At 49.1% G+C, this 25,330-nt stretch overlaps 1 protein-coding gene across 3 annotated transcripts in view; it reads right to left on the reverse strand.

Annotated features, from left to right (window-relative positions):
• Positions 1-25,330, reverse strand: part of LRIG1 (leucine rich repeats and immunoglobulin like domains 1) — a 106,349-nt gene that overhangs the window by 15,956 nt on the left and 65,063 nt on the right. For all 3 annotated transcript variants that reach the window (XM_006027619.3, XM_025208866.1, XM_025208865.1), the window contains exons 4-9: positions 17,460-17,597; positions 16,022-16,165; positions 14,392-14,535; positions 12,670-12,813; positions 8,286-8,429; positions 4,878-4,958 (exon numbers count right to left, since the gene is read on the reverse strand). In XM_006027619.3, coding sequence (XP_006027681.1) covers positions 4,878-4,958; positions 8,286-8,429; positions 12,670-12,813; positions 14,392-14,535; positions 16,022-16,165; positions 17,460-17,597 — 795 coding nt within the window. The remainder of the gene's footprint in view (positions 1-4,877; positions 4,959-8,285; positions 8,430-12,669; positions 12,814-14,391; positions 14,536-16,021; positions 16,166-17,459; positions 17,598-25,330) is intronic.

A 25,330-nucleotide genomic window follows, 5' to 3' on the forward strand; every position in this document is an offset into this window, starting at 1 on the left:
AACGGGGCTATTTGTAGAAAGCTGCTGATTGCAGTGATCCCAGCACAGCCTGATATTTCTACTGTGTCTTGGTTCTTTGCTGCTTGCAATCCAGCGGATCGCGACACTGGATTGCAATCCAGCGATCGCTGACTGGCCAGGTGGAAAGCCTGGCACGCTCAGGTGAACTGCAGGAAGGTGAGCTGCACAAAGCCACCTTCAAAGTATCTGGGAAGTTTTTGGACGAGGCGAGTATGGTTCTGCAAACAGCACCTAGCCCTCCTTTAGCAGATGGCGGACTGGCAATATGCAACACGTATCCCCCTGATGAGGTGAAGCAGGTGTTACAATACTAGTTATCCCTGCATCTTATTCTTTCGTTGAAATTTCCAGCCCTGGCAATGGCCAACGCGTAGACCCATGCATGTTGGCAAGGTCCGGGCTCTGGACAAGAACGCACATCCTGACCCTTGCTGCATTCGCGCCCTGGGGTCCGTGGCCCCTGGGACTTTGCACCTCGGAGCAAACAACCAGCTGTGGTTTACTGTAAAACACGAGAAACGCCACGCGCTTGGCCCAAACCAATACAAACCCACACCCCTCGTTGTATCGGCCCGAGCCATTCCCGCTCCTAGGCCCCAACAAAGAAAAGTCTGTTTTAGCCTGGGTAAGATATCCCATCGTTCCTCTCCCCACAGCAAGGCAGCCCAGAGCTGGCTATTGCCCAATGTCATGGTAACTTTCTGTGTCACATGTTTGATCGGAAACAAATTGCTGCCTCTTGGTCTTTCTCTGTACAAAATGTTCAACTACAAAGCACAATCGAAAGCTTAGGTTTCATGAAAAGTTAACTGTCGGTCTCCACAGAGAAACAAGTGCTCTTATGTCTTTCCTTATGCTCAAGATTAGCTTAGCATAACACCCCAGTTGCATATTCAGAGAGGGTGACCCATTCTTTAGATTTCTTTTTTTAATGATCAGAATAAAGACAGGCCAGAGATCGCATGTTTGAGGCCATAGCAGATGCACTTATGGCATGGCCATCAGATTGCAATGAATCTGCGAAGTCTGCTGAACACCTGGTCACGACAAGGACGTGAGAAGGAAGGAAGGTGAGCGACACAAAGACGCACTTCTCTGCACCCCTCTTTACAGAAATTAATTCTTCTGTGCTGCAAATACATTGCAAACTTGACTGAACTCCTCCTGGTAGGAACAGAACTAGGTGAGAGTCTAGACGTGTTATTTTATTACAGGGAAGACTGTGTGGTCTTATGATCCGGAGGAAAGAGTCTGCGGAGAGGATCAGAGACAGACAGACCACACCTGTCTCAAAAAAGAGCTCTTCTAAATGGCCCATTTTTTTTACCCGTCTTGCCTTTAACATCCCCAGCTCGTAGACTCTCCAACTGCGGATCTTGGTAGACAAATACTGGAACTCATTTACCGAACACAAGTGTTTGCTATTACGGCTGCACACGAAACTACTTTCTAGAGCCATATTCCTCAAAGATGCTAATTCCTATGACCGCCACGGAGAATAATGGTCATCCTCCACAGCCAGCCACAGTCCTTAAAAACTGAAGGTGTTGATTCTGTTTATGTTCACGCTCGGTGTGAGGGTATGTTTGTGTGTAGCCATGTGTACAAATGTGCGTGTTTGCATAAAAAAATAAGTGCATACTTTTTACGTGTATATGCAATGATTATTTATATATATATATAATATATGCAACTGGGTACATATGGATAGAAAACTACTCTGTAGGCGCATCTACACATGCACTGATGCGCTTTAGTTAGTACGCATTAAATCTAATACCTCCATTGTGGGGTACTAAGAAAATTCACATTAGCCTGTCTTAATGCACATTAACTAAAGAACACAGCTATTGGGCACATCTACACATGCGCTTTAAGGCATATTAGCCTATTTTAATGAGCATTAAAGTGTCACCCAAAAACCGTGCTCTTTAGTTAATGTGCATTAAAGACACGTTTTCCTAGTACCTCACCATGGAGGTGCCAGATCTAATGCGCGTTAACTAAAGCACGTTAAGGCACATGTAGATATGCCCTATAAGTGACGCTTCATGCACGTTAACTAAATAGCACGGGTTTTTTTTAAGTGACGCTTTACTGTGCATTACAATAGGCTAATGCACACGGAGGTGCACGTGTAGATGTGCCCATGTGCTGTGCTATATCAGAAGCAAACAGATGAGTGTGTGAAGAAGCTACTATACACTCCAGCAAAAAAATCCAGATTCCTCCTTGCTCAGGGGCCCAAGCCAGGCACTTTTCTAATTATAAAGCGATTACAGCTCAGTGACTTCAAAGGGACCCGGTGTTTTGGAGTGAAAGGACGGTGGTATGCAGCTCAGCAAGTAGCCAGCTTGTTGCAAGGGAAGAAAGCAAGCGAGTCACGGCTGCAGCCAGATAATAGCCCTGCGCTCACGCAAGCCGGTAGAAGGCGGCATTTCCCCCTCTTGCCAGCTTTGCACCCGTCTGATGGTCTTTGACTGAGTGAGCCATCAAAAACCGGTTAAGGTTAGTGGCTTGAATAATTTGGGACCTGGCAGCTCCACAGAGACTCCACGGAGGCTTTTTATGCTCCGGTGGCTCTCAGCTCCGTCTTCTGGAGCAACGTTTTAATTTAGGCCTGCCTCCTCCATCCCGGAGAGCTTCATCTATAATTCAGGGGAGGCTAAAGTGACTGGCCTCTCCACCTCCTAGTTTAACACCTTCATTATGCTGAACAACGCTCTCATGGCTAAATCCTTTCAGAGGCTAATCCAGGCCAGATCAAAGGAGAGCAGCTTTTAAGGCAATCTCCACAGAGCTGAGGTGATTATTAATTCATTGGAAGGCTTTCTCTGAAGTGCCCTTTTATTTGTTGTATGCTAATGCATTTAAACCCCACTGACTGTTTAAACACAGGTTGCACCACTTAGGAGTAGGAAAACCAGCGTTTAAAAAAAGTTTGGGAACAGGAGTGCTGCTTTTTGCAGCCCTGAGACAAAATTCAAAGCCAGGACTTGAGCCCTCGTGAGCTTAACAGGCTCAGGCAGAACATCTCTCAAATGGGGCAGCTCCAAGCGTGACGAGAACGGCCTCAAACAGCGCAGCGAGGTGATCCGTGTGCTCTTACACTGGGAAGCAAAACAGCTGTTGAGCTGCCAAGTCACAGCCATCCTTCCTTCAGGGGAGAGCATGCAGCCCTCTGCACCCCAAATCTGACTGCACCGAGACCGATGCAAGACAAGAGGGTGGACATGAAAAGGTAACAAAGAACTCCCCCACCCCGTACGCACACTTCACAACTGGATTCACGTCCCCGGGCATATTCCCCGAAGCAGCCACTACTAGCACAGGCAAGGATCACGTGTGCAAACCTGTGCTTGTGCCTCGGGAGGAAGCCCAGAGGAGTTCCTCCAGGACGGGTCTTCCCTCCGCTCCCACCGTGCTGCCCTCTTCCCCTGGGTCACTCTCGTCTTCAAATCCCCTCCAGCTAAAACCCACCTTTGCTTCTCTCTTCAAACTCTTCGCTCCCACCACATTTCCCCTCCCGCGCACTGAACCTTTCCCCTCACTTCCTTCAGAAAAAACATCAAGACAAGTTGCACCAATGATCTGTCACTGAGTCCCCTGCCTTTTTTCCGGTGATGCCTATTAAAGTTTCCTGCCTAACCAGTACCCACTTTGCATCCTCTTCTGCCTCGTATTTCCCTCAACCCCTTTGGTGCACACTCTGCCAATGCTCTCAGGTCCTTCCCCATCATCTCACATCCCCGGGTCTCCAACGAATACCCCTTCTCCTCTAAAATGGTCACAGACCTACATCCAAGACAGCAGGTCCCTTTTCTCCAGCCCCATCTTAGGTCCTCACCAGTCTTGCAGTTGCTCTCCTCCCCACCCCCAAAATCCCTCTCCCCGAGGTCTCTAATGACAAGGAGACAATACACCGCCTGCCAGGATTCATTCCAGCTGTCCGCTATCCATCTAGGCCCTTTTACTGCACCTCTAGCTGTGGCATCTCAGCACTGGAGACAGTGTGATGAGAGAGACGCAGGCTTAAACAAAGGCAAGAAGTAATGATTAGAAGGGGGTTTGCAATTCGTCAGGAGCCAGCAGCACTTTTCTGACATGGCTGATTTTATACAGCCAATTTCAAATACCCCTCTCCGGGCAATCCCTTCCAAAGGGAAAAGCAGCAAGCTGACCAGGAATTCAAGTGCTGAGCCATTCAGGAAGCAAACTGTCAGCTGGACCCTGGCAAAGATCAAGCCATCTGAAAATATCTGCAATGCACGTATTTCCTTGAATGCTTCCCCCCAAATGGTATCAGTTTATCCCTTTCAAGAGGTTGCGCCCGATGTATTTGCTGCAGCCTCCCTGCTGTTATGGAGTCACCGGAACATCTCTCTCAAATAAACCAGTGCAAACCAGTCTGCCTCACCAGTGAAACCGATGGGGGCCCCCTACTAGACCTTCCTCCTACTCACTCATATCCTAAAGCGCAACATGTCACGTGCAACTTCCTCTGATTTTTACTGCCGTCTGTTCAGCTGCTCCACCTCATTTAGAGAGTATGTTAAAGCTTTTCTTGTCTACTTTTGCAGCCAAATTGTACTGTGCTGAACCTTTAAGGGGCAGAGATCATCAACCACTGCAATAGCACAGGGCTATGAAAACAGGAGCTACTAATAATGGCATTTATTTGTACTGAGTGACTTGAGACTGAGGATTTTGTCTCACACTTGCTTTAGATTTTGTCCTGCTTCCTAAAGAACAAAGCCTGCATAGGAAGAAAACCCTCCCTCTGTCTCTCATGTACGTGCACGCACAACTGCTTCACGTAAAGGGCTCAACAAAACTTCAAAAGCTGGGATACTCACAGCTTGCTTAGGTTTTCAAGGCCTGTAAAAGCCCCATTGGTGTCTTCTATTGTGCCCGAAATCTCGTTATGGTCCAGATCCCTGCGGGGAGACAAAAGAAAGCTCACAATCAATTTCTCAGCCTGGGGCAAGCCATTAAAGACCTAGAGGGAAAAGTTTGGGAACAGCTTATGAAGAGCTTCCCACTTCTTCCCTTGCAGTACATCAACCTCCCATCAAAAGTCCAGCTTTGCAGCAAAGCAAGGTTAAATCAATGTTGTCAGAGCCGGCCCAGCTCCTTTCACATTGCTTTTCTTGCACATAGACCAGAATACTGGCTCGTGATGGTGATGCTTTCATATCTACCGCTTACAGTAGATATGAAAAAAATCTTGGGCTTAAGCTCTTTGCTCTTTCCTTGTGGCTGTATGAAGTAGCCCATGGTGGGGAGGGAGGAATCTCTCAGTGAGCTTTGCTTGCTTGGTTTCTTTTTTTATATGAACGGCCAAAGAAAGACTCGGGACTCAGACCCAAGGTATGTCTGGTGTAGCGTCGTGTCCCTTCAGAGGAAGCTATTCCCCAAAGTAGGAAGAAGTGCAATACTCTTCCACCCAAACTTGGTTTCATCCTGATTTCTAACACTTTGTTTAAATCCAGATGCAGAAGCTTTAATTTCCCTTCCCACACGATAGCATTAATTAGGGCAACTCTGCATGGTTTTGTTGTCCCCGTAAATGTCCAGTCCCTTTTGGAAATGACTGTCTTTAGCTATCTTTCTCAATGAGTTCCTGAGTCCAGGGGCTTGGCTAAGGGAAATGTGCTGGCACAGCTATACCAGTATAATTTTAATGCTCTACTTCTCTTCCATGTAACTCCTTCCATGTCTTCTATTTTGTTCCTACATAGATACAAGCATAAGGCCACAATTCAACCTAAGTTGCTTTCAAAATGAACACTGAATTTTGCAGTGAGGCAGGGGTCAATGAAAATGAGCAAACCAGGAAACAAACAAAATATTCAACATTTTGAAATAGCCTAAGAAACGCTTTTTGGCTTTAAATCTCCAGCCAGCTGTGTTCCAGCACGCTGACCCTAACTTTCAGTGTTAAGAGTAAGTAAAGATAAATACACATGGAGGTGTCCTAACATTTCACAGGGAAGCACGCACAAATCCCCTCCAAAACATTATCTCGCCATTTGTATTTTGCCTCTTTTGAGGTTAATTAGAACAGCAGGAAAGTTTCAAAGCTGCTTTGGTTTTTTTTAAGGCACATATTCAAATGCATTGATTTAAAAGAAATGCAAAAATCGAGAACTCTTGGTTCAGAAATGATACCTTTTATTAGATCAACTGGGAAATCGCAAAAAAAAAAAAATTCTTTTTCTGTGATTTCCCGGTTCGTCTAATAAAAGGTATCATTTCTGATTCCAAGAGTTTTAGATTTTTGCATTTCTTTTTGTCTCAGACCAACACAGCTACCAAATACCTCTTTGATTTAAAATACTCTTTTTTGCTTCATGTTATGTTTGGGAGGATTCTTCAGGCACTGGGTAGTTTTTGGACCCTGTGCTACGGATATCTAGTTATGCATGGGAACAGGAGAATGACTGTAGGCACAATTTATACGTACAGCACCTCTGCCAAGCCTCCCTCAGCTAGGACAAGGCTGGGACATATCTGCCAGGACCCAAAGTGACTGCAGGACTGATTTCTTGGCTTTTTTTGAATGTGAACTAAGAAAGAAGTGGCCAGAAGCCACAATCCCTGCTTCTCAGCTGGCGTCAGCATGAGACCTGGGTCTTGCATCTCAGAGCAACTGGCCCAGACAGTATACCCATGCCCGTCAGCACGGTCTGTGGGCAGGTTCATGCCAAGGGGATGGCAGAAAACAAATGCAGCAGGGTGCTGGCCCCCACCGTACTGTGGTGACACGAGGGGAGAGGAGCGGTTGAGTCTGTGGGAGCTGCTCACAGGAACACCTGAAAGACCCCTCTCTTCCTAGAAGCCTTTTTTCTGGCCAGCTCCACCCCTGTGACTCTGCTTGGGCCCCCTGGCCGGCTGCCCCTTCCCAGGGTGCGAAGCAGAGGATGAGAAGGAGCAGCCTGTTTGAGACCTGACATGCACTTTTATGAATTGCCCGTCGCATTGTGCTGGCTTAGAAAGGGGAAGAAAATAGCGCTGCTTGTTGCTATGCTTGTCCTTCCAAAAGCAAGTGAAAGGCTTAGTGTTAAGGAGGGGAAAAAACCTGCTTTTTCACATGGACAAAAAATGGAGAGAGTGGGTATTCCGGCCGGGCTCGCTTTGTATTCAGCTCCTCTGCTCTCCCTGCCCCTGTTGCCAATTTCCTATTCTTTCCGGCTGGCTGAGCCTGAATGCTCGCTGCCTTGTTAATCATTGTGCGGCGAGGTCCCCAGGCCTGACCTCGATTTGAATAGCTCCACATTTCAGCAGTTTCACACCCACCAAAGGCTCGTCAACAATAGGCCATAATTAAAGCATGCTCGGGTCTTTTTCACCAGGTGCAGGGCCCAATAGGCCTTCTTCTTTATTAAATTAGAGCTCTCTGTCTCTGTGCGCTGAACATAAAAGGGGCTCGGCATTAACTGCAAAGAGAAGAGAGCTCCCAGCTCCTTTTCCCTCATTTTTCTTCGGAAGCCTTTGGCCCCCGCACTGACAGCTGCTTGGGAGAAGGCCTTTGCTGAATGCCAATGCCTGAAAGGCTCCGGCTTTAAAAAAACAGAGGCCCTTCTCAGTCACTTCCTCCAGTGTGAAACTCAATAGACGGGATAAATAAGATGTGTGCCGTACAGTAACCGGGCCCAGGGAAGCCGCTCCCTTCTCATTGCCTTTTAATTAATCAAGGGATAATGGGCGAGGGAAGAGGAATCAAAGTATCAAGCTGTATTTCTTTAGTTAAAAAAAAAAAAAAAAAGAAACCCACAGAATTCAATCAGTCCAATGAACACAGCTGGCCTTGATGTCTGAATGTGCTCTAGAGACTTCCCAGCGTTGGAGATTAAAGAGCCAGGCAGTCAACAGAAAGGGGGACACCCCTCATGCTGGCGGTACTGAGGACAGCACGATGCTGACATGAACACACCGAATCCCAAAGGGAAGGGCTGAATTCCCCACTCCTTGATGGAGACTCATATCAGGCCTGGATACCCACCCCCTGGAAGATGCATGGCGAGTGCTGGTGATGCCCCTGCTTTTGTGCCTGGTCGAAGTGAGGGTCGGACGTGGCCCCTTCCAGTCTGATGTTCCCAACCCCTCACTCCTTGATGGGCTGGAACAGGACCACTCCTCAGCATTGCACAGCAGCACTCGTGAGGCTTTCCAGCCCAGTGGGAACAAGGCTGCCGTATGCACGTGGAGTGTGTGTGTGGACTCAGATGTGTGCTGCTCAGCTCCCTGCAAGGGCAACTTACAGCACGCGCAGGTTTCGGAGTCCCTTGAAGGCGCCCTCGGCGATGTGGCTGATGGAGTTGCGGCTGAGTCGCAGCACGTGCAGCCCCCCCAGGTCTGCCAGGCTCCCCTCGTCCAGCCGGGTCAGGTTGTTGTAGGACAAGATTCTGGAGAGAAAACCAGTGCGCTGGTCACTACGAGCACTTTCCATCCGCTCTGCAATGGCCCGGGAGCTTCCTTGCAAGTCAGCTCCCGTGTACAGCCCATGCACACACACAGCTCCCATATGGATGCAACATCTCAGTGAGCGGCTAACTGGGATGCAAGGGGGAAGCAGGGTCCAGTCTGCAAACATTGCGAGGGATAATGTGGAACATATGCATCTAGGAGTAAATCAGGAGAAACTCTGGTCCCGTCTGGCCCCCCTGTCAAGCCCAGGACTGCCAAGGCTTGCCAACTCACTGGGAGGAGCTATCCTGCCTCCCCTCCAGGCTGCTTGGTGCTATCAACTCCAGACCAGAGGCTTCCACTGTGAATGCATATTCTTGGCAGGGCTGTACCTATTGCAATCCTGGAGGTGTCTCATCTCTATTCATTTTCACCCAGGGAGCCTCAGGCATCTAGGTGTGGGTGTCTCCATTGCTTGCCCAACCCCAGCCAAGAGCACGAGCCAAAACGATTTTGCTACGAGGCAATTTAGCATGTAGCAATGCATCGTTTAACAGTTCCCTTCCCACGTGGGGAAGGTCACCCCCACAATCCACCCCTGCCTTGTTCCAAGGGTGTACGCGTGCCTGAGATCCCTATTCAATGGCTAACAGCTGAGGGGTTGTCTTGGTTTCTATCCACCCTTTTCCGTCATGCATGCTCTCCCCTGGCTTTATGGCAGGTCTCGTGCAGTGGCGTAGCTGGCACTCAAAGGGGAGAGATGAGATGTGGCTAGCAGCAAATACAGACTCTTCTGAAAAGAAGCCTCAACCCTACCTCTAAAGGGAACTATCACGGCACTGCCACTGGGAAGGGGCTGGATAAGGGCAGACAGGCTGGTGTGGAAGACCCCCTGGGTGCAGAGCAGATCAAGCCACTGCCAACAGACCCAGACCGGGGACAACAGAGCATGACCACACTTCTCTGCTCTGGTTATTCCTAGTTGTTGTCCCAACCCTTGTGGGGCTCTTGGGAGCGGAAAGTATTGCTCTAGTTGCACTGGTCCCTAATCCAGGGGCTTTTGGGTGTAAAAATTCAGTCAAGCTCAACCCTCTTCCCCAGCTCAGTTCATTTGAGTGGCTTTTCTAAAGTGACCTAGGCCTGCAAGTCCGACTGAAAGTCCTCCACATCCAGGCCCTTAAGTCACTTAGAAGCTTTGGAAAATCCTGCTCTGGGAAGATGTTGAAGGCTTTTGTTATACGGGCGACAAGAAAAATCCCTTGGATGGCTCCAGACCTCCGAATTCCTCCTCCAGCCCTGCCTCCAAACAAGCCCATGTAAAAAATGTTCCCAGAGCTTGCATAAAAGCCACTGCACAAGCAAAGCCTAAGTCAAAACAGACCCGTATTCCTAAACGCTGCGAGTGTCATTTACTTGGCAAATGAGTGGCCTTGTCTTTTAAATGGGCAAGTGGGGAGGGAGGCGTTGGAAGCGATTCAGCAGAGATGAATGCGTTTCGAGACGGCCTGGGACAACAGACCTCCATTCCTAAAGACCTTGCCGTGTTAGCTGTGAAGAACTGGCATGTGGTCAAAATTATGTCCTCACCTGCAATTAAAGAATTTGGGGGTGTTTTTTTTTTCTTTCCAAGAAAAAAAAATAGTAATTCTCAAAAGCAATCCTAAGTCTGGCTGGAAGAAAAGAAATAGTTCTCTTTGATATTCTGCAGAAGGGGTTTCTGCCACAACTGCTAACAGCATGCTCCCTTCAGCTTCTCCTGACGTCATGTGGGCATGGACAGCAGCAAGGTTTAGAGTATCTGTCATTAGGGTTGCAACCAGCTGGAAAGTTTCCGATGCTGAAGCACCAGGCAGGGCTCTCTTCAGCAGGCTCGGGGCTCGGCCTCCTGCCTATGGGACTGACTGGCTTACACACCAGCGCTTTTTCCTCCCCGGCGGCTTCGCCTACGCTAGGTCTGCAAAAGGGGCAAGCAGGTCAATGGTGCTTTCCCTCCACAACACGCTTGAACGCAGGGAGATGCAGGGGTGGAGGGGAGAGTAGACGCTGACAGTCTGAAAGTACCGATGATGGTAATAATAATGAAACAGAATGGGGTTAATTGGCAACCTGTGCTCTTGTTGCTCTACCCGGGATTGTGTTACATTTTCCATTAGGTCCCATTCCCATAAAAGCAAACTGCACATAAATAGCCTTGATTATGTTTTTCTTACAAAGAAAGACCCTGGCCAGCTTCCTATTTTGGTTTGGTGCAACTTTATGCTTGCCTATTACTCTACCTGCAGCTGGGGCGGGTTCCATTATATAGATGTCTAAGTACCTGATTTGCAAGGACAATCAGGCACTTAATGCAACTGCTGGGTGGCCTCAAGTTTTCCTTTCTTTGCCATCTCATGTCCCAGTTCAGAAACCGGGGTTACGTTTCTTCCCAATGGAGGCAGAACACTCAGCCCTTTGATGCCATAGCGCTGCCCTTTCTCCCATGAAAGTCTACCGTTCCTCGGGCTTCACCCGACTACTTGGAAAGCCGTTCCGCGTAAAAAAAAAAAAAAAAGGTAGACTGACAATTTTCACTGCTAACTAAAAAAACACCAGTTTTAACAGTACCGGTGCTGGATAAGCATCAGTTCCTAAGCCCCAGCACCAAATTAAACATGCAGATTAGCTACCCTCTACATGAGGGACATGGGAGTCTGCATAAGGATAGAAGAGCTCTAGGGAAATTTCCCTTCTTCTTGATGCCCTTCTATTCCAGATCAGCCTTCATGTCCTCGACTAGCAGACGCTAGCCTCTGGCTGCTCCTAGCAATACCCTTCCCCCAAAGCCTGGCAGATTTTGCAAAGCTTGGTGCAACTGCCCAAGTGACTGCCTGGCAAATCTCAGCACACCAGTCTGATTCCTGGATGCATGGGCAAAATGACTGGTGTGCCTCCTGGGGTCCAGGGACCTCATTCCCAGCAGCACAGTAAGCCACTGATCGCTTGTCTCCAGCCTCATCTACCCACAGATATGTGCCCTGGCCACTACCTGATTCTTCCCTTAGTCCTTCATGCACAATAAAATAATCTCCATGGTGATAAATTTGGCTTTTGCACCCAGATAGGTTTTAATGTCCCTGTGAACGTCTGGAGAATCCAGCCTGCCTTTCATAGTTTTATCATTTAATAGTTTGTCTGTTCAGGCTGGGACAGGCTGTGGATAAAGCAACATGCTGATTGTCATGGAAGGCCGGTAGGCCGCTGGCCTGCACTACTGTGTTTACAACTCTGTGCATTAAATAACCAGTATTTAGACTCTCCAGGCTGAGTGAAGGAAGACCCTTTGGGAGCTGTCTGGAAAACGGGAACATTTTTTTGCAATGAACGTGTGTCAAGAAGGGGATCCCCTTACTCTGCACTGAGAGACTTCCGAATCTGAACATTTGTCCCTAGCTCCAGATCTGTCTCAGTGGAAGTGAGATCCCTGGAAAGTTTAGCACAAAGTTTCCAGCACTAGGCGAGATTCAAGCTGAAAGGAGGAGTTACAGTTCCTCTGCGGACCTGCATGTACTAAGTGTTCATGTAAAAAGAAGACTCGATCTTGTGTTCTCTGATCGCCCAGTTCAGCGTGTTTAAGGAGGGATGGTTCCTCCTGAAAGCACAATGAACAGCCCAAATGCACCTCTTCCTCAGAGCATGCAGCTTTACTCTTCATCAGGCTGTCATTGGTGGGGCGGAGGGGCTTTTGTGTATCCAAGTGATTGTATTTGCACCTGGAAATCTCCGAAGAGCAAGGCTGCCGTGTTTACCTTCTGACAGACGCACCCTTCAGCCAGGGTAATGTGTAAACAGCAGCAGCAAGGATAAAATACTTCACTCACTGCCTTGATGGAGGCCAGAACTCTAGTGGTTACAATCGTGTAAATAAAGAGCCATAAAGCACAGCTTCCTCCAAGCTCTGCAGCGCACACGCTGCAAGAGAGGGCATGTGTTAGCAAGCACCTGAAGAAGAAGGGTGTTTGTACCTGAAAGCTTGCAAAAAACATTTTTTCCATCTATTTAGTTGGTCTAATAAAAGAGATCACATTTATCCAAAGAACCTTGTCAGCCAGAACCTAAGGCACTAGGAAGTCCCAAATGAGAACCAAATGAGCTAACCCATTTACTCCTTACTGCTGGGGCAACTTTATCCAAAGCAGGTGCCACATAAGTCACATCACTGTGAAAGAGCCTGGCCATTATTGCAATCAGAAAACAACTTACAGTTCGTGTAGCTTCTGACAGAAGCTCCAGCCATCAGGGTTGATGCGAGATATCAAGTTGTTACTAAGGTGAAGCTGCTGGAGGGAGGAGAGGCCGTAAAGAGAGCCGCTGTTCACTTCAGTCAGGCTGTTGTACTCCAGGTGCCTGAGGAGAAAACCAAGGGAGCATATTTGGACTTTCCCGCAGGAACTGAAACACCCCTTATAAAACATTGCTATTTGCCTCTATACCTGGCTGCACACTCCCATGCACGCACGTGTGTGTGAACAGCATGAGTAAACTCCAGGAGAGTCTCAGGAACGGGTCTGGAGCGTGTCCAAAGAAACCTTTGCTCAGTTGCAACACCCATCTCCCCATTTCCTAATGTGTAACTGGGGTTTATGTCTCGGGTCTATCCAGTGTGGCTCCACCTTTGTTATGACAAAGCTCAGCATTTTGTATCGAGACCTTTCAAGTGCTCCCTGGCAATACTGTTTCTGGGAATCCCCATCCAGAGGAAAAACTACAGATGGGGAAGTGTCAGCTTGCTTGCTTTCCAGGCTGTCCCAAGAGGGAGGACATTCAGGCCTGTGACACGTACTTCCATGTACTGGTTACAATAAGACTTATGGAGGATCTGGGTGAGCTTTTACTTCTGGAGCACCTGAGATATTTTATTGTGTTTTTCGAATCCTACCGCTGTAGGATTTGAAAACACTGTTTGAAAGGTATTTGAGCAACTTTAAGGTACTGTTTCTTGAGCCTTGTTTTTATACAACTGATAAAGCAGAGTTTCTTCCTACTTTATATGCAGTGTGTATAGACCAGTGATTCTCAACCAGGGTGCCTTCAGGTCCTTTCAAGGGTGACTTTGGGTATCACACAATGGTTTACAAGCATGATTCACAAGATAAACCCAGAGACTTCAAACAGAAATCCATAGCTCTCGTCTTTCTGAGTTCTTTGCCACTGAACAACTGCTCTGTTATTTTTCTGTAGGTAAAAAAAGGTGAAAACTAAGAGCTGGCATTTTCCAAGGGGTGCCTTGAGTCTAGAAAGATTGAAGACCACCAGTACAGATGCACACCCTGCCTATATTTATTATCCCACAATACGGTATATAGTTTCCATCTATCTGACAGTCTTATATTGCTGCCTATCTTGGTGGTATCCAAGCACCTTCTAGATAAAGTCAGCTCCAAAAGACGAGTCTTGAGGTGTCTTTATGGAGTCTCTGCATTTCTACCTCTTGGGGTCAGAGCCCTGTTCTGGGTGAGTTTTAATTTGGGGAGAGGGGAGGCAGCTGGTGACGGTTTGGGACTAAAAGGAGTGTCTACCTCGTGAGCATCACTTCTGCTGGAAAGGGTGTCTCCAAGGAGCAGACCCACTCAAGCACAGGAGGCAAGCTCACCACACTGGCAGCAGCATGAGAGCTTGCTGGAAGAAGGGGAAGGGCCTACAATCCACAGCAAAGGAGGAACTATGTCCATTTGCCGGTCGCTTTTACACCTGCCTCCTGTCTGCAGCAGGGATGTGACGGAGCAGAGCCCAGACTGGCAATTAGGATAGGGGCTGAGCCAGACCTGACAGCATCAGAGCACAAAAGTCCCCCACCTGCCACCGTGCAACCGCTGGGCATGCGGCAGCAACCTGGTAGGACACGGGTCAACACGGGAGAGAGGAGGGGAGACCCTGGGAGAAAAGCAACTCGCTTCCAGTAAGCACGCGCGTCGCCCAACTTACAGCACTTGCATCTTGGCCAGGCCCCAGAAGGCCCCGTCCGTCAGCTTGCTGATGTTGTTGCGCTGCAGCTTCAGTACTTCCAAGCTGTCCAGCCCCTGGAAGGTGAGGCCCTCGATCAGGCGGATGCGGTTCCGGTTCAGCTCCCTGCAATCACCGACACAGGACACATGTATTAAACCCCCGTGCTTTCTCCTGGGATCAGCTGCACAATGCGGAGAGGAGCGCCAGCAAGCTCCTCTGTGAGCTGTTCCCACGAGGGAGCAGAAGGGCACCGGAAACATGGGATACTGGAGCTGGCCAGGAAATTCAGCTGGGCGCATTCCCTAAACAAACTTGCTCTTGGGAAAGCTTTGCTGTACGGAGGAGAAGCGGAAGAGATGCAGAGTTGCAATTCTTTCCCTCCAGCGGCCGTTTCCATTAAACCCTTTATCCTTTTCGCCAGCATTCACACTTCATCTGCCCTCATGTGAAAGCCCCGTCTGAACCAGCAGATCGAAGGCTCAGCAGTATTTCCCTTGCAAACCTTTGTTTTTCCAGGAGTAAAATTGACTCTGACATAAACATGAGCCACACGAAGTGCGAGCCCAGGTGCATGTTTTATTACTAGGTCTGAAAGGACAACATTCAGTTCCCCAGACAACTTTAGCCTTCTCCCCCGCTCCATAGTATTGTAAGAAAAGATTAAGAAAGAAGTTTCTACAAAAACAAGGGTTTTTTGCACTTGGAGATCTGAGCTCTGTTCTGTTTGTTCCTGTCTGTCGTTTGAAAAGCAATCAATGCTTAAAAAAAGAAAAATCGGGAGTACCATCATGTCCGATGGTTCCCATCCTACGGGGGGTGATACCCAGGGGAGCTATGGGGCACGTCATGACCTGCTACCCTTGAGCACAGCAGATGAAATCCCAGCTCCACAAAAGGTACTGGTTTGCTTATTGCTCTTTAAAAACCCAAGTTCACTGAACCCAGTGGAAAGGGTATTTTGGATCAGGCCCATAAAGGCTATAAACAGAGGGGAAAAGTCAAACAATTAGAACAACTCTTTGCCCATAAAGCCCATTTATAGCTGCAGATGTAGATGTGTGCCCGGGCAGCTTACTCCATACTGCAGCTGGGATAATAACAATGTGTGTGTTAACCCATCAACAGCACTGGTGTGTCTGCCCAAATATCACTGCACAGTTTAACAACCTCCCTTTGCTGCACTTTTATGGCCACATAAAGATACCTGTGTGGTCTTGAAAGCATAACAATACGGTGGTTCATAACAACACCGTCACTCAGCCCTGTCTGTCCAAATTTTCCCACCAAGATAATTCTTGACCATATAAAATGTATTAACTGTTCCTTAAGACAGCTGCTCTTTTTTTTTTTGGAGACACTTGTCTATATCAACAGCTCCCATATTATTTTCATCCAGAGACTGATCCAAATAAGTCAACGAGTCTGAGACAAAATGAACCCTCTCCCAATTTGTTTTATGAGGTGCTGCCATAGGACTATTAAATATAGCTTATTCTGAGTTTTATAGATGGAGAGTGAGGAAGGGCTGCACTTGGTGTACATGTCCTCGGGGAAATTTTGTCTCCATAAAGTTTGGTTAGCCTTAATTAAAGTGCACGTTTCTACTCACAGTTGAGTTAGCCTGGGTAGCTTGAATGCCTTGACAGGAAGCTGGGCGATCCTGTTTTTACTCAGCCGGAGCGTTAGCAGGGAGCGTGACAGACCATCAAAAGCACCAGGCTCCAGGGCACTGATTCTGTTGTTCCCCAGGTAGCTGTAATAAACCATCACAGAGAACTTCGTGGTTATGTCAGAGCTCTTCGTTGTTGGGTGATCAGCATTTGCACGGTGGCCCAACAGCAGGATGAAGGTAGACGTGCTCCATTTAAATAGCTCAGGCTTTTAGATAAATGCAAGCAAACTACCTTACCAGAGCCCACGCTGGGGTCCAGGCTCTTGGTTAAATGCAAGCAAACCACCTTGCCCAGAGCCCATCCGGGTTTTTGGATAAATGCAAGCAAACCACCTTGCCCAGAGCCCATCCGGGCTTTTGGATAAATGCAAGCAAACTACCTTGTCCAGAGTCCATCCAGGCTTTCGGATAAATGCAAGGACACCACCTTGCCCAGAGCCCATCCAGGCTTTTGGATAAATGCAAGCCATTTATCCAAAATAAAGGGAGGTACACACTCCCGTGATTTATGCAAAATCACTTTGCCCAGAGCCCACGCTGGGGTCCAGGATTTTGGATAAATGCAAGCAAACCACTTTGACCAGAGCCCACACTGGGGTCCCAGGCTTTCAGATGAATGCAAGCAAACCACTTAGCCCAGGGCCCATGCTGGGGGCTAGGCTTTTGGATTAATGAAAGCAAACCATCTTGCCCGCAGCCCGTGCTGGGGTCTAACCTGGGAGAGCGCCGATTCCCTCCTGAGAGACCTTAAACACCCTCCACTCCAATGCAGGTGATTGTTAGCAGGGCTCTCCATCAGATCCATAACACAGTCATCCATCATATGCAAACAGGGCCTGAAAGTGCAGTCTCTGAAGACTGCTTGAAATTATGAATGCAACTCATGGGGCTGCAGCTTCTAGAGCAGCTGTCACATGAATCATATACAGATTACGCTGCATTTTCCCTGTAAGGCCCACTGGGGCTCTGGTTTGATTCCTTGCAGCCTGTTCTCTACGGGTGGGTTCCCTGAGTAGGTTGTCACTCAGGGACAAGTACAGGATCCAAAGGGAAACAGCTATTTTCTCCCACCCGCATGCCTCCCAGTGTGTACCTCCCTGCTCCGGCTTCACGTGTTCAAAGCTTTTTCGGGACATGTTCATGTGTGCCTGACTCGGTCACTGTTCTCATTGCAGCTGGCAAAATAGCGGCGCTTGCATTACTACTTGGATGATGGGACACCCCCTCCCCATCGCACGTGAGATGCAGGTGTTAGAAGCCCCCCTAATTCAGAGGGTTTGGTACCGATTCGTTCGCAGAGGTGGTGGCAGGGCCTCCTCTCTGCTGCAGCAATTCAACAAATGCTGTTCCCGGCAAGAGAAAAAAAACAACTTACAGCTCCTTTATGTGAAGTCCCTGCGGAAAGGAACCGCTTCGTATTTCCGTGATGTCATTGAAACTCAGGTCCAACGTTTCCAGGGCAACGTAGGGCTTCAGCTGACTCGCATCGATGCTCCGGATCCTGTTGTGATGTCTGAAACAGACGGGATGAGAATTGGAGAGGTTTGCCAAAAGGGGGGGAAAAAAGACAGAACCAGAGATTTTAGCACTTGCCAGCCAGCTTGTCACACAGGCAACTTGCTGGATTTCTCTAGCGACCGTCCCATTAAGATACCATGGTGCTAGAGACATGCACACGGGCCCTGTAGTGCTCCTAAAGCAAACCAGACCGTATTCAATCACAAGTTTAGGCAGAGTTTGAACTTGTCCTTTCTGGTTTGGCGGCAGCATCTCTTGCTTTTTGTATAACTCCTCCTTTCCTGCCCTTCCGAATGCGTGGTCCCATCCTGCACCCCTTTCATGTTGACCTCCAAGACTGATGTCTAGTGCCTAGAGTGGGATGATACCCAGGCAGGCAGCGATCTGGCACATTTCCAATAGTGTGTAACCCAGAGACTTAAAGGACGGAGACAGGTAGAGGCCCAAAGTCCCAGGCAAAGTTGCTGTCTAATGTCTGATACCCTTTGAGAGATCCCAGCCCTAAGCCCGTTAGGATGATTTGTAACGCACAGAAACAGCAGACGGGGGAGTTAAGTTTTGCAGTCCCTTCCACCCATATTGTTGGCTCGATACCTGCATTAGGACAAGCTGGCCCTAAGCGCTGCATTCAGCATTGCTGGCAGAATCTGGCCCTACAGGAAGCGTCCAAGTCCGCCGCGGTCCTACCAATAGTCTGCAGGTTTCAAATGAAACTGCTTTGCTCAGAGGGAGCGTTATGAGTCACTCGCTGCATTTCCACAGCTGTCAAACAGTTAAAAAGCTCCAAAAACTGTCTGCACCTCCAGCGTTTTTTTAATAAAACCTCTCTCCCTCCCCTCCTTTTTTTATTTCCGATTCCTTTTTGGCCTCAATCAGTAGGAAGAACAGTTACTCCCCGCCTCCAGAGTATAGTGCATTAGTCACAAGAAGCAAAGCAGATGCCTGACGTGAAGTCAGACTGGAGCGAACCGTCACTGAGATTATTGGCAAGGCTGACACGGAGGAGCCCTAAATAGAGACGTTCACAGACACTTGAGAACCTGCTGAATAATAAGAGAGAGCAGAGGGGGTTTGAGCAAGTCCTGTGGATTAATCAAGCCCGCTACCCCCTGGGTAAGCAGAAAATGAAGAGAGCCAGCACCCAGGCAATGCATTCATGAATGCAAAATAGGGACGCCCAGCTCTCCTGCCCAAGTGGAGCATCTCTTTCAAATAAACACTTGACCCAATTGCATTCGGTGCGCTCATGCTGGTCTGTCTCTTTGAACCCATCCCTGTCCTCCCAGCCCCTCTATTTAAGACCCTTCTTGGAGTTTATAAGCCCTTTGGCAAGCCAAGCTCACGGACTAGAAAATGCTTCTTAATCACGACGAGGGATGTGATCAGCTCCAGAGGGATGTTCTCCCTCACCCCCTCCGATGAATAAGAACATGATGCTTCTCAGCCACTTTTGCCGGCGGTTGAAAATCACGCGGCATTGAACTGAATCACTTAAAACAGACTGATTTACGATGATTCACATTTGGCTGCCTCACCCTCTTAAAAAGCCTCATTTATCCGCAAAGTAAAAGTTTCACAGGTGCCAAAGAGACTGCAATGTGCAGACAAATAGGATCTTTCGAGTTGGCAGGGCCTTTTCAGAGCAAGTGCTGAAACGGGTCGTGTCCAAAGCGCGGCTTGAGAAAACAGGGAGATACTTGTTTTTCCATCAAGGTCGTGCTTTAGACCACGCACGTGCTGGAGAGCTGCACTGAATCCAGGGCGTTCGACCGCTCGTGGAAACACGGCTGTAGCTGGGCTCAAAATCTGGTTGTAAATTAAGAGGGGTGGAAGATGCGTGCAAGGGAACACCAAGAATCCAGAAATTACCCGATCAAAGCAGCAAGCCTGCTAGGGAGTGAGACCCTGAAAAGAGCTTGGACATCAAGAGCCTTCAAAAGACCAGGTTATTTTGATGAATATTAATATCATTGTACATATAGGAAGTAAGGAAGGCGACATCTGCCTGTCAGCCAGCTCTCCCAGTATCCACCACAGGGCCCAGGGGAGAGAAGGATGGGAAAGGGGGCTGCACCATTGGGATGGGGCTACGATCCCGGTGTCCAGGTGCCTTCGGTGCAACCAGCTGTTGCTTTTTTTGCACTGCAGATGAAGTGGGTTCACAGCTTTTTTGCTGCCAGTAGGTGGATCTACACGTGCCTTTATGCCGGCTTAAATTTACTGCACAGTAAATTACAGTGCAGTGAGTGGGAATAGGCCGGCGTCTACGTGTGCAGGCGTTAAAGCGTGTTAACGCTGTGTCTGGACTGACTTGGGACACTAGTTACTGCACAGTAATGCACATGTAGATGCTTTACTGCTCAGTAACACTATCAGGCATAAATCTGATTACCTGCATCATTCAGGTAATCAAATTTATGCACAAATTGGTGTAAGTCACTATATTTACTGTGCAGTATGGGAGTGCACGTGTAGGTGCGCACCTGTACTGCGCAGTAATTTTGGTTAAACGTGCACATGTAGACACGCCCAGTGTTACCATTCCCAAGATGATTCAAAGCTGGGGGGTCATTAGGACCCCACCTTTTCCCCTGAGCAAGGACTGGGGCAGCATTTGTTTTAACTTCTTATTTGCACTGACTGGACCGACTGGCCCCCTCACTCCGTCCCAGCCAGGCTTATCCCCCCGCCTCCCCGTTACCTACCCTACGTCGCAGGGAAGACAAGTTTTACTGTCTCATTTTAGCCTGTGACTTCAAGAGCACAAGATGACTCTGCTCAATCGGAGACCGAGTGAGGAGAGCCAAGACGGGAAGCCAAGGCTCTCCGTTTCTATTCCCAGCTCTGGCACTGACTCATATGCCTTGGGCAAGTTGCTTAACCCCTCGGTACCTCCAGTTTATCCCTCCGTAAAAGGAGCTCGCTGCGCAATCAGGGCGCTGGAAAGTTGAACTTTTCGAGCTCTGCAGGGACTATAAAAGGCTTTTGGAGGAAAGGAGCTAAATCATAATGCAAAGCACTACGATTCCCCAGACTTGAAGCCAAATACCCCGTGCAGCCACCATTAATCCAAACTTAACCTCAACCAACCGCTTCACACCAGGCTTAACCCACTCTGAGCACCAGTTCCTCCCGACTCGAGCGGTCAGCATCCCCTTCGCAATCTGCAGCAGCGCTTGGTTATTTAAAATGCAAAGCACATAAGACAGTCAAAGGGAACAAAGAGGGGGCTTGTGTGGGTTTGTGTTAAGGTGGAGGCCGGGGAAGACAGGTGGGGAGCATTCAAAAGCTCAGGGCAGTTCCAAGAACCTAGACCTGGATTTTCGAGGTAATGTTACAGTCTAATCCCAGTGGGTATCCCAGCACTAAGTGTCTCTGGCCGTGTCTACACGAGACGCTTACTGCGGAGTAACTCGTAGTACTGCACAGCAGCGTCACGGGGCACGCACCGCAATGCGATGCTACTGCACAGTAGTAACGAGCTACTCATCACCAGGATGCCATGCAGGTAATGCCGGTTCCTGCGTGGTCATTTAGCACTTGGGTATGCAAGTGCTAAATGACTGTGCAGTAACACTTGTGCAGCCAGCGTCTCGCGTAGAGGCGGCCTCTGTGAATATTTATTGATGAACACGCTGCGAGGCAGTTTCCTCTAATAGTCGCTGATGGGAGAACTCATCTCTCCTTATGTCAAACGGTTTGTCCACAGATTAAAGCAGCAACTTAAAATATGGCTTTACACCAGCCCAGTTAAAACAACGCAGAAAGCTGTGTGAATGCTCTCGAGTCTTCTTTGGATGCAGCTGATTTCCAGTTCTGCTTCTACGTTTCTTAGAAAGTGGTTTTAGCCAAACAGAAACCAGCCTTTCTTTACCAGGAAAGCGGGAGGGGTTTGCTCCGGTTAAACGAAATCAATTAAAAACAGATTTAAATTCAATCAGTGTAACCTTCTCATGCACACCAAGCCTGGGTCAGGGCGGCATGAGTCTGCCATGAAAACGGGCGGCGTAAAAGAAGAGCAGATAGGTGAGAAGTCGTATGCTTAGCCTTCATCTAGTGTCAGTTTACATGGCAGGCTGAAAAGAAAACCTTAATGCAGCAAACCTCTGAAACCAACACCTGTTCGCTGCATCAAAAATAAAATCAAGCTTCAAAAGGGAGAGAGGCTTTGCGCTTCTGGTGCAGCGCTTCTATTAATATTCAAATGCACTGTCAGAATTAGCATTAAGGAGGGAGGAAGGCCCGTTTTTGTTCTGAATTAATATGGCCACAATGGCCAAGTCCGAGCTGTAGGCCACGATGAACTGGGACGCTTGCTACGGAAGGGCCCGTGCTTTCCCCCTGGACTCTGCTGGAGGGCAGCTTGGTTAATGACAACCATCCCATGCCGCAGGATGATGCTCTCACCTGCCGCAAAAGGGAGCGAGTTTCTTCAGCGAATGTGAACCAAAATGCTGCAATTAAAGGGATGGATTGATTTATTTATTTTTGCAAAAACCTAGCTGGTGGAATAAAAGATATCGCCTCTACCATGTACTCTGCTTCCAAAATGTTGCAGCTCTCTTGAATCCACACTCGGGCTACTCCAAAGCTCTCGGATTTGGGAAAATACCATAGAGGGGAACGAACACTGGTGGGGCTCGCCCTGCTCTTTAGCAGGGAGCTACCCTGAGCACAGGGGAAAAGCATCTACAATGAAGGGAGTTCGGTGGTTGCGGGGCCGGAGGAAATATTATTTGGCCTGTTAATATGGGGGGGCAGGACTCCACGGCCCAGGACACCCCTCTCGGTCCTCCGCTTCTGTATCAGCGGTCCTAGCCCCCCTGAAATCAGTGCAGCTGTGAACTTTTCCACCAGCTGAGATCCTGCTCCCCAGGGAGGCTGAGTTTTTGCCTTATGCAATTATTTCTTTAAAGGAAAAGGAGAGACCTCCTCTGAAGAACTGTGCAATCTGCTGCACGGCACCGGGTACGAGCGTCTCGGGAAGCCTGTTGCGCAGGGGAATACAGTTTCTTGTGCGACCCTGGTGGATCGCTAGTCAACGCGGTGTCCTTGCAAAGCGGTCCCTGCCAGGCAAACTCTGCTTTTTAAAGCAGTCCAAATATAGTGCCTGGAGACTAAATGACTCGCCCAAGGAGACACGGACAAGTCCGTGACAAAGCACGGCACGGCGCTTCCTTCTTCTCGCTCCCATGCAACGGGTCATGCCATATAGCGCAGTCCTCGCTAGCCTTGCTGGCAAGTCAGCCCAGCTGCCTGCACCCCTCCTATCAATCTGCACCAGATTATCCCGCAGGCTGGGGACCGTTTCCTAGCAGAACAATGCACATTTTTGTCAGCGTGAATGTGCCCGGCCTTTCTTTAAGGGAACAGTGCTGCTTTCATCTTGGAGCAGAGCTGCCTGGGGTCTCCTCCAGGCAGGAAGCGAGCGTCCTTCTCGGCAGCCCCCTCTTTTCTCAGATGCTCTGAATCACCAGCTCCCGGGAGGGAGATTTCGGCAGATCCTCCGGCCTGCCCCAGACGCCGCCCCGGCTCTGTTTGTTCAGGTGGCCGCGGCACGCACAACCGGAGCGGACCAGTGGCAGGTCAAGGGGCCGCTGCACTCGGGGGTCAGCCGCGAAGAAACCTGTGCACCTGGAGTCAACCGGCTTCCTCGCTGCTGCCCTTTCGAAGGCTCTCACGGTCGAGTCGGCTGCTCTCAGCCACCGATCGACATGGCATGGGGTTGCCGTCTCCCCCAGCCTGCTTTGGGGCTTGGGCTTGCACGCGCAGGTCCATGCCATCCCACCCAGCAGCTCCACTCGCCTGCTCCCACGCAGCGAGCCCCAAAATCGGGTGATGGTGCTTGCTTGGAAGTGCACAGGAGATGCAGCTTGCTCAGGGCTATACTAAGCGGGCTGCATTGTTTAACATCTGAGCAGCAGCAAGCATTTGGGCCTGCATCTCGAGGTGGTGTAAGCAAGCGCCCATGCTCATTTTCCTCCGGGTCCTTTCTCCCCATCACCGGGGCCCTTTCCCCTCCGGATGCTCAACAAGCTGCAGCCAGAACGCCCCGATGGAGCCGGTCCAGCCAAATACACTGTGTGGGGCAAGCCCAGGGCTCCTCCATCTGCTAGTCATCCACACCAGACAGCTAATGAAACATTTCAGTGCTCCCTGAGCAATTCATCTCACCAGTTTGGGGGTTTTCCCTTGGTCAGGCTGCATGCCTTAGCAGTGACGACGGCTTGGGATGGAGGAGCCCGGAGCTCCACGCAGACGAGGGCCGACACAGCCGAGGCAGGTCAGAAAGGACATCTGCAGTCTGGATGAACGTCAGCGTGCCGTGAGCAAAGCTTTGGGGAGACTTTGGCACCCCCCCATCCCAGCTCACAGATGGGGAGAGCCAGGATACATTTAGGAGACGGGATTTTCTTGGCTGTCCTCTTTACCGAGCACAGCAGCAGCCTTCAAACAAATGGCACGCGGAGTATTTCTGCAAGACCAGAAAGAACTGGGGACCCTGATCCTACAGGAAAGCAACTACTCGCACAAATCGGTCCGTGGCTGTTTAAGGGACTAGTCATGAGCAGGGATCCTGGTTTTGTGTGATTTTAAAAAAATCCCCAATTTTCAGTTAAAAAAAAAAAAAAAAAAAAGTAGCCCCAAATCCATATTTTTTCTGTGATTGAAATGAAACACCACTAACATACAGATAGATAGATATAGATATCTATATCTAACTATATTGAAATGAAACACCACTAACATACAGATAGATATATCTATATCTATCTATCTGTATGTTAGTGGTGTTTCATTTCAATGCATGCGCACATACATATACATATATGTGTGTATAGTGATGATAATCATGCAAAAATATGGATTCGGAGTTACTTTTTTTCAACTGAAAATTGGGGGGTTTTAACATTAGAGAAAACCAGCATCCCTGGTCACGAGAGGATGCTGGTCATGATGGCAGTATGCTTTAAAATGACTCCAAAGTGAGACAACCAACGGGACTGGAAGCCGGGGGGTTTCATGGATTTAAAAAAAACCCTCCGTGCTAACACCGTTTGGCTGCAAACTGGTTTCCCACCTGCTTTCGCCTCTCTGGAGTGCAGCGCAGCGCAGCGCAGCGATAAGAGAAGCACGACGCGTTGGACCAGCCGTGCCAGCGACAGGATTTCCCTGCACCCCGGCTCGTTTCCTCCGGCACTGCTTCTCCTCCAAGCCCTCATTTCCATCTGCTAATTGGCTCGGTCTCGTCAAGCCCCATCAGGAAGGCCCAAGTGTGCGTGTGCGCACACATGTGCTCAGAGATGATTTCATTTCTGAGTTGCATCACCTCCCCCCTTGCCAGGAGCCAAACACTTTCACAGGGAGCCTCCGCTGTCTGATTGATGACAGGGACCCACCTGTTTTTCCAGAGTCAACGTGGCAAACTACCACACGGGAGTCTAAATTTATACAGCTCGCGGCCCCTCTGGGTTGCCAGCATCTCGAGCACATGTGGTGCGCTGTGCTCCCCCCTCCCCAAACATGCTCGGTCTCGAGCTGCAGCACGAATGCCCTCACCCTGCTGCCTGCCTTAATTCACTGCAACTTCGGGCTGAAGGATCTGCAAGCAAATCACCAAGGTTTCAGGAAAGGATTGATGAAACAGCTCGGCGAAGGTGGACGGCGTTTGTTCCGATGCTGCCTTTGCAATGCTCGATTATATATATATATATCCCCCCCCCCCCC

Source organism: Alligator sinensis, unplaced genomic scaffold, assembly GCF_000455745.1.
Source record: "Alligator sinensis unplaced genomic scaffold, ASM45574v1 scaffold937_1, whole genome shotgun sequence".
NCBI classification, from domain to species: Eukaryota; Metazoa; Chordata; order Crocodylia; family Alligatoridae; genus Alligator; species Alligator sinensis.